A 9,712-nucleotide genomic window follows, 5' to 3' on the forward strand; every position below is an offset into this window, starting at 1 on the left:
CTGTGTGTGTGTGTGTGTGTGTGTGTGTGTGTGTGTGTGTGTGTGTATGTGTGTATGTGTGTGTGTGTGTGTGTGTGTGCGCGTGTGCGTGTGTGTTCATGTCCGCATGCTAGCATTCCCTCTCTTTCGTTCACAGCTACTAAAAAGACACAGAGGACCTATTGTGCCCAAGGAAGGAAAATCACTCCATTTTCAGAAAAGGAGAGGAATGAACAGCACTCCCTCTCTCTCCCTCTCTCTCCCTCTCTCTTGCTTCTCCCCTCCCATTCACGCGGCAGCTGAAATGGTGAAGCTTGTTAAAAAGGAAGCCCGCATGACAGCATTCACAGCTTTGCTTACCGCAGCATTCCCCTACCCTCTCGCACGCCGTGCGCCTTTGCACCAGAAACCGTGGATGAAAGCAACTCGATACGCTGTCTCAAAAAAGAAAAGTTAAGGGGCCATGAGCGAGAGAGGGAGGAAGAAGAAAGACAGGGGAACGGGTAGAGAAAAGGTGAGGATTTGGAGTAAATGAGGTGTTTCAGTGGGAATAGCAGAACAACATTAAAAAGAGAGAGCTTTGTTTTATTATTATTACCTGTTCAGGGTTGCAGTGTGCTTGCTCAGGAACTGGCTGCAAATCATATTATTTCAAAACACTGCCTACTGAGAGAAAGTCAGGCTCCTGCCTGCTAATACTAGTTTACAGAACTAATACGGAAACTTTGCATTCCAATGGTCCGGTGATGTAAGTAGCTCAACTCTCATTGGACAAATAGATAATTATGGCCAGTTGATGTAATTCTCATGTGTGAGTGTGTGAATGTTGGGTAAAAAGCACTTGTGTGAATGAGGCTTGAAATAAGAAAGTGCTTTGAGCGCTCAAATAAAGTAGAAAAGCACTATTTATGTACCAGTTCATTTACTTTTGCTGGGATAAATGTTGAACTATGATGATCTTGTTCTTTAGCCCAGGTATATTAACTCATATAGTAAATGACCATTTTTGGTTTTGGTTTTGTTATCATTATTTTGAAAGTTCAGTCACTGGTAACAAGCCAACCCAGGACTTTCTAGTCATTTTCCCAACTGGCAGGTTTATTGACCAGATTGCTGTTGTGGTAGTCCTAGATTTTATGCAGCTGTTTCTCCAATCAGTCTCTTTTTCTGCATCTGGATGAACTCAAACTCCACCAGCTTATGTTGATGGTGAACATCACGGTTATGCTCTGGAGGTTCAGGAGAGGACCAGGAGGGCCGAACCTGCAGGTCTGTGTGCGTCTGAGCAGAGCACTAATGTTCTGACAAAACTACTGTTGAAAGCTGCAGCCAGCTGATGTTTGATTCATGGTCACATGTTTGAGTCCATTTGTGTAGCTACAAAGAGAATTGTTGTAAGAATTCATCCTATGCACAGGTTATGAAGATGCCTTACATCATTCAAAAGTCAACAGCACAGACCTGTGGAACTGGTGCCATACGAGGGCCAACAACTGATTGGTGAACAAAAAAGAAAGTGACATAGGTTCACCATAAAAATGAAGACATCAAGCATACAAGATTTAAAAAAAATCAAGCAAAAAAAGAAAGTCCATAGTTCTGTCATTGAACGACTGGGAGATGTGGTAAAAAGATCTGAAAATCTGCTTTCCATTTGAAAGGTGTTTTTTCTAAACTATAGTTTCTCATATGATTCAGTGCAACCAGATCATCTTGTAGCAAACCACAAAAGTTCAAAGCAGCACATGTAGCTGTACATATGCAATATGCACGGCTCGCCCAATGCCTTTAAGCTTAAGCAGACCTATTTTAGAGCAAGGATTTCTAACTGAATTAAAACAGACAAAAAAAGAACACTGGAAAATACAACCGTTTCAATGAAATGGAGTATAAACGTACTCATCTCCTTGGCGTGAGACTCTCTGCAGGTCCTAGCCATCAGATTGGAACGAGGCCCTGTTACCGACAACATTTCAGCACCCTGGACAGCAACACAATAGCCTGGAGTTATCCAGCAGAGGCAGGAAAACAAGGACAAAAGACAGAGGAGGAGGTGAAGGAGGGCAGCAAGCCAGGGACATAAAAAAGGAAGAAGTGGGGGAAGAGAAGAATTCGGCTGCTGGGAGGCCATTCACACAGAATACAAAGAGCCAATGTCAACTTGGGTAGGACTTGAAGGGCAGAAAACAGAATTAGCATTAGAGTGGCCTGCAGAGTTCATCCATGTCGCACACCTGGGAACGAGAGGAGGACAGGCCAAAAAGTGTAGAGGGGGATGACACAAACAGCAGTCATTTTCCAACAGCAGCTTGCTGTCATGGAAAATCAGACCTCTTAATGCTGTGCAGCACATTTTCTTTTACTGCTCCTCGAAATGGTACCCCCACCATGAGAACAATTCTACTCAATGCAAAGTTCACAAAGTAGCCAAGTAGAACCCAAATAGCTGGCATTACATGTGGAGAAATGTTGTCAGCTCTCTGCATACTGCAGCCTGCCCTCTATTTCAAGTTTCCTTTTACTGCTTACTCACAAGGGGCTACCTACTACTTCTAATTGCAACATTAATGACAGTTCTTCTCTCCTGCAAGATTAAAATGCTCAAGAAGGAGCAGTTGTTAAAAGAAAAAGCCACATTCTCTATTTACATACCTCCCTCAAGTCCAGCTGGTTTCTTTTCTGACAGTACAAGCGTGAGCACTTATGAGATATTTGGACAAACCCTTGACCCTGCTGAAGAAAAAACTGAACCTTGTAGTGACCCACACTGGGGATGGATTTTCAAGGAAGTGTTGAATGGCTAAGTTAGCCACAAAGGAGGTCCCACCTTGCAAAAGGTTCTTAAAAATAACTTAAAAAGGTAGCTTTGCTAGACAACTACAAAACACTGACATCTGGTTAAACTCTTAACATCCACATGATTGCTGGTGACCTGTTGAGACCTGGAGCTGGTTTACATTGACTTCTTTATGTGCAAGTTTCACCTATTTGCAATACCCAAAAAGAAATTTCCTGACACAAGATGTATAAGGTCAAAATGTATGTAAGAGACTCAGAAGATAATGTCTTCTAAACTGCCAAGAATGCAGTCCAACCCTAACTCTACCCCCTGTGATTTGCCAGCCACCAGGTGATGTTATGAGGCTATAAAGTGAAAAGTGAAAAGATGTTTAGAAAAAGAAGTCATCAAGTATATTGAGTCACAAAGGGAAAATAGAGGTCGCCTTCTTCTGCCACATTGCTACAAATCCTGTCCACCAAGCCCTCGAAGTGCATGGATGTTGATTTTAGGGATAAATCTAGTCGTGACCTCTAAAGAAGCATTCCTTTATGTCAAAATTTGGTTGAAAATCTTTTCTGCACATTAGAAATAATTAAATAAAGGCTAAAGTTGGTTCAAAACTTAAAGTCTGAGAGATACGTGCATCACATGTTGGTGTTTCAAAAATACGAGCATGCGTCTCCAAACTAACATCATTAATATATATATTGAGTGAGACAGTCTCAAGCAAATTTTACCATGAAATAGAAAGAATCATTTATATGTAGATATATATATATAACAATATTCTATTTTTTAAAGCACCCATTAGTACTGGTTTGTACATGATGAGTAGCTGTATGATGATTGCCATCTCAAAGACAAACAAAGGTTGATCAAATGCTGCATTTGTTTGCTCTACAAACACAGAAAATATAGCTAGGTATGATCTAAAAGTCTAAACCATCATGTCTGTAGAAAATTTAACCCAGTTTTCCCCTGCTCTAAAATCTGCCTGGTGTGCAGTACATGGCTAATTTGACTATCCACTATTTCTTTTTCAAGCTTTAATCTACAGAAAACTTCCCCATAGACACAATTCAAGGTTGAAAGAATTGATCCAAGCTTTGTTTTACAATGACAACTTTTCCCATTTCACTTTTCAACCACATTCAGTTCTTCAGCCCTCTGATATCAAGGTTATAATCCTGACCCTTTCAGTCAGGATTATAGTCTGACAGCCTTGGACATGATTAGCCAGTTTTCCACTTCAGTACATCTGCAAGACAGCCAGCAAACCCGAACCCAGACCCAGAGCACTAAGAAACACATGTAGATCTTTGGGCTAAATCTGGTCAGACAGTCAAGAAAATGAAAATAAAAAAATGTCTTAGGGGTCACTTGGACATGACTCGCCAACACCTCTGTAAACTCCCTGGACAAGCAAATGATGACTGAGCAGAAGCCGACATTTACTGACATCTGCTGCTTGGTAGGAATGCAGGAAATATCTTTCAGCTGCAGGAGAAAAGGAAAAAAAAGAAAAAAGAAATCTCGTCAATCATTAGAGGGCCCATCACATTTCATTACAGACAGAGTGAGTGCGAGAGGAGGAGGAGGAGCTGCAGGCAGGCTCTATTTTCATTTTCTCTGGCTGTAACCACACACACAAACACACACACACACACAGCAGTCGGCACAGTGTAACACCACATCCAAAAATAATCATGCACAGTGGAAACAAAATTCACTCCCAACTCAGGATCTTGACAAAGTGCTTCAGTGAAAATTTAATTGCGCTGCTTTGCCGCACTGTATTGCTCCCCTATAGCATACAATGTTGTCTAGAAGTTGTACAGCTCCAAAGACACATAGCAAAATAATATGGTCTTCCCTGGCAGGAACCAACATATAACTTCACACCCAGTCTCGAGTTCATTTTTTTCCTTTTTTTTCTTTTGAAACGGACAAATAAATCTTCTATTTTACATAAAGATTTCTTTAAAATACAGCACTTTGAAAAAGAAAAAAGGACATTTCCAGTTTGCAGAGAGCATCGTTGCTAAAATAGTTGAGTGCAAAGGCACTTTCTGGGATAAGTATTGTATGATTTCGCCATTTGTCGGGTGTTGAAAAGGTTTTCTTTGATGGTTTTAACACTCACCATTTATCTGTGTAGGCTAAATATGTACAGGAATGTCAGTCCTCTTCTACAAAGAATAACTCTTTTTGTCTTTGTCACTGGGAAAATAAAATACAGTTTTTGTACACAGTCCTGCCCATTTTGGATACCTGCTGTCATCAAAGTCTTTTTCTTTTTTTTAGAATTTCCTTTTTCCAAAAATGAAGAAATAATTTATACCTTCCAGAAGAAAAAAATAGACCTGCATAATAATATACTTCTTATATTTCTTTTATACATCTTGGAAAGAAAAAAGAGAGAGAAGAAAAGCAAGAGAGAGAGAAAAAAAGATCATCAGAGGCTTCTGTTCACTTCCAGTCTGTCATGTAGGATTGAACACAGATAGATAAGATAGATATATAGAGAGGGCTATTATTACAGTAACAGCGTGATTATTACGAATGCGGCCGTTGTCACTATCTTACAGTTGGCTCATGGCAGTCTGTTTCTCCAGAACCTCCAGGTAGTCGGGCTCTGCTTTTAGCTTTCCAGGGAGCAGGAGTGGGTGCTCATTTTTAGAAGGGTGTTCGGGCCCAAAGTATTTCCTCGGGGTGCCATACAACACAGTTTTGTTCACCCTGTCCTGGTTGCTGATGTGCCTCCGTGCTGTGGCAGCCTCATAAGGGGGCACGATGCAAGGTCTCTTAGGCAGAGTGCAAAAGTTGTAGGTGAATGGAGGGATGCCTGCCGTTGTGGGGAGTTCTTTGTTGGGCCTTTCCCCTAAGTTCTGATACAACATCTCAGGAGGCTCCGGGGTGACCAAGCCACATGACGTTGGAGATTTATCCATAAAATCCACTGTGCTGATGGTGTAGGCCCCTGGGCTGCGGTGAAGGATGTCGTCCTTCTTTGTGTCCAGAGGCCCAAAGCTGAGCTCCTTCAGGTTGCGGTAATAAGCCACCTGTTCACCATCCTTCTGCATGTAAATGGGGTTTTGGCACATGGAGCCCACGGGTGGGGGAATGTAGTTATAAACGTGGCTTTCAGAGCTTTTGTCTTGGGTTGGTTCAGGAGCGTAGGAGCCATACTGCACTTGGAAAGAGTTGAGATCTAAGTTGTTAGCACCTGTGGGGATGTGTTCGACCCCTTTGCGCCGTTTTAGAACAAAAACAAAGAGGCCAGCGCCAAAGCAGACCGACAAGATGAAAACCACAAGGAGCCCAAGTATGAGGACTGAAAGGGGGACCTCGGGGTGTAACTCAGGGGTGTGGAGGTGGGATTCAGTGGGGCTGACTGAGCTGAAAGAAGAAGACAGGGAAGAAGTGGGAGAAGAAGAAGAGGAAGAGGGGGTGGGGGCTTCAGTGCGAGGGCTGATTAATGTGGGAGCTTTCGTAGGGGGTGCCTGCTGCAGTGGGGGCACCTCGCTGGGCTCAGGGCAGATGGCCTCATTGCGAAGGGAGCGCAGTAGGCGCCCCGCATGCTTCGAGGGGGAATCACAGGTTATTTCATTAACCACCACGCTGGTACTGGACAGCTCCATCCAGTTTTTGAGGGCGACAATGTCACAGGTGCAGTCCCAGGGGTTCTCCTGCAGGTCGATCTGAATGAATGCAGACAGCTGGTCTAGAACACCGCGAACTGGAAGGTAGGAGAAATGATTATTCCGCAGGTTGAGTCTTGTTAGCATGGTGCCTCCGAACACGTTGTCAGGGAGGGATCGCAGCAGGTTGTTGTTGAGAAACAGCAGCTGAAGGTTGTGAAGTGAGTTAAATGTTTGTGGTAAAATTTCCTTGATGATGTTATATTCCAAATAGAGATACTGGAGAGACTGCAGACCAGCAAAGAGAGACTGAGAGAGTGATTCAATATAATTCCCATTCAAATATAACCGTCTGAGGTTTGTGAGATTCTCAAAAGCGCCTTCTTGAATCACTGCTATCCTGTTATTCCCTAAATGCAGCAGCTCCAGCGAGCTGTACTCAGTCAGATCAGTTCTGTAAACCATTTGTAAATAGTTACCAGTGAGGTGGAGTTTCTTTGGGTAGGAGGGCTTGGGGTGAAGCTCAGTAATGTTGTGTAACTTCCGCTCTTGGCAATTGATGTTCAGTCCACTCTCTGGATTTTGTGACGTGCAAACGCACACACTGGGACACAGCATGGGCACAGGGGAGCGTGTTTGGTAAACCATTATGGGCCCAAAGACGTGTTTGTCCTTTGAGAGGCGAGGGGTGGGTCTGTAGCGCATTTTGGGAGGGCGAGAAGCTTTTGGGGCTCGGGTGGGGGTGTTAATACCAGGGTGGTAGGTCGGGGCCAGGGCCCCTGGAAAATGAGAGTCGGAGGCAGGGTGAACACGCTCCCCTGCGTTCCTGCGGGGGCACAGATCCTGCTTTATGAGCTGTGTGATGTCTTTGCCGTGCAGCCTGAATGGCGTCTCACACACTATGTCCCCCACAAACACAGAGATGGTGTCCAGCCAGGATTTGAGGGGGATTAGATCACAGGTGCAGTTCCACGGGTTCTCCTCTAGCTGAATCTCCATGATGCCACCTATGTGCTCCAGGACCCCCGCAAAGGGCAGCATCTTCAGTCGGTTACCACGTAAATCCAAATGCGTAAGGAGCACAAAGCGGAAGATATTAGGAGGCAGAGACAACAGCAGGTTGTCGTTGAGGATCAACACTTTGAGCTTGTTCAGTTTACTGAAAGCGCCAGGCTCGATGGCACTGATATAATTATAATCTGCCTGTAAATACTCCAAACTCTCCAATCCTGTAAACGTGTCCTCTTTAATCACCTCCAAGTTATTGTTGTTCACGTGGAGCCGCTTCAGGAAGCGGAGCCCGTTAAAAGCACCCGGTCGGATCTCCTGCAAGCCGTTATTTCCAAGATGCAGCGAGGTGACATTGCCGTAATTGACGAACTCATTTGAGCTGAGCCGTGACAGGAAGTTTCCGTTCAGAAAAAGCTGGGAGATTTTATTGGGAGGCGCCTGAAACTGGCTGACGGTGGTAAATCCTTTATTCTCGCAGTTGATGTTCAGGATGTTCTCTCGCTCTTCGCAGACGCAGCGCGTCTTGCAGATATCTTTGGAGGCTGAAGTTTTGCGGCTCTCCGTTTCGGACGGTGACAGGCTGGTGACCGTGAGGACGCTCAGCAAGAGGACGCCGCTCAGCATTTTTACAGCCAGGAAAGGTCGCTGAAATATAGATCCAGCATTTAAGTTTGCTGCACGAGCCTGGGATGGAAGATATGGGGGTGGGAAAAAAAAGAAAAAAAACTGGGAGTGAGTCCTCACTGTAGGGAGAGAGGGGAGAAAAAGGAGGTAGAGGCGCTCACACGGACACAAACACGCGCTCATACAAGCTCAGAGGCGCGCGGGGGGAAAAGGCGCACCGCCGTTATTTGGTATAAAAAATGGGACCGTGACGCACAGGGGATGCGCAAATCTTTCCATTGACCTTCACAATGATTTCCAAAAACTGTTTTAAATCCCTCACAAATGTAATCTATCCTTGACAAGCAAAAGACACAAACCACCGCGAATCGCCGGGATCCTGCTTGTTGGATGAACTTGGCACATTGTCAGAGGCAGAGAAAAAAAAGCCGCTTACTGCAACCCTCTTTTTCCTTTAAGAGAGCTCCGATTTATTCAGCGGTTTCACGCAGATCAGCAGCGGCTGCAGCCAAATATTCACAGGGAGACAGTGGCCGCGAAACGCTGCCTCGTTTCCACTCCACGCAGAAGAGGCGCTCCATTATAGTCCAGGCAGGAAAAAGCACTTAAAAAAAAAGATCCAGAAAAATTGCGCAAAGATGCACCATGACACACTACTGGCCGTCCTTATAACCCTCTTTCTTTTTCTTCGTTTTCCCTTTTAAAGAAAAGAGGGGGGCAAAAGTGAGTTCGCAGAAAGAAAACAGGAGAAAAAGCAGTGCTGTGATTGAAAGAGAAGTACAGGAGAGAAATATTCCCGGAGCTGAGACATAACTACAGCCTGTGCTGTCCTCCTCCTCCGCTCCGCACACTGAGAGCAGCACTGAGCGTCTGCTGCTGCTGCTGCCCGACTGCGTTCGTGTGTGTTTGAGAGAGAGAGGAAGGAGCCCATGGGGCCGTTACGTCACCTACACAGTCAACACACACACACACACACACACACACACACACACACACACACACACAGACGGGCTGAGAAGGAAACCAGCAGCCCGCAAAACGATACGTCTTTTTTATTGACTCCGACCGCATAGCAAACTTATCTTTTCCCAAAGTGAATGCGAATTCTACTCCTGTCTCTGCAAACAAGGAGAACGTTTTAGCTAGAAATAAGGGATGCTATAAGTTTATCAGTGTGTGTGTGGTTTTAGAAATGGAAGTTGGGGGGGTCTGCTCTCTAAAGCTTAAGATTACTTTTCAAAGTAAGTTCAAACTGGAAGCTGTTACACAATATCACTTAAAAGCCACAATTGTAACAATTTAAAGTGCATTCAGCACATTCTTACCCGTACTGCAGAAAATACAAATGCAATGACGGTGTATACCTGCAAAACGTGCAAAAAGTGTAAATGGAGTAATACAGAAACTGAATTACAGAAATCATTTTGTCTATCGCGAGAAGATTCGTTTGTAGCTTTCTTTTTTGAAGATATGTATATGTTACCCATGACACCACTAGGAGGCAGGAAAGCCCTCTTTACAATCTCCATGTGTCTCATGATTTTCTCACTGTTACTTTTCTTTTGTCGTATGTCGCTTTCATGTTCACACACCCCTTTACTGTACAGAGATGGTATTAATGTCAGGAAGAAGTAAACTTGAAATTATTCTAATTAACAGAGCCCATTAGAGATTA

The 9,712-nt window shown here is 44.2% G+C and overlaps 1 protein-coding gene across 1 annotated transcript; it reads right to left on the bottom strand.

The window, feature by feature from the left end:
- Positions 1-4,506: 4,506 nt before the first annotated feature.
- Positions 4,507-8,927, bottom strand: slitrk2 (SLIT and NTRK-like family, member 2). The gene has a single exon (XM_005949558.3). The coding sequence runs from the start codon at positions 8,218-8,220 to the stop codon at positions 5,344-5,346; it is 2,877 nt and encodes a 958-aa protein (XP_005949620.1). The 5' UTR covers positions 8,221-8,927; the 3' UTR covers positions 4,507-5,343.
- Positions 8,928-9,712: the final 785 nt, after the last annotated feature.

This window comes from Haplochromis burtoni, unplaced genomic scaffold (genome assembly GCF_018398535.1).
Source record: "Haplochromis burtoni strain Fernald_Lab_line unplaced genomic scaffold, NCSU_Asbu1 Contig_670, whole genome shotgun sequence".
NCBI lineage: Eukaryota > Metazoa > Chordata > Actinopteri > Cichliformes > Cichlidae > Haplochromis > Haplochromis burtoni.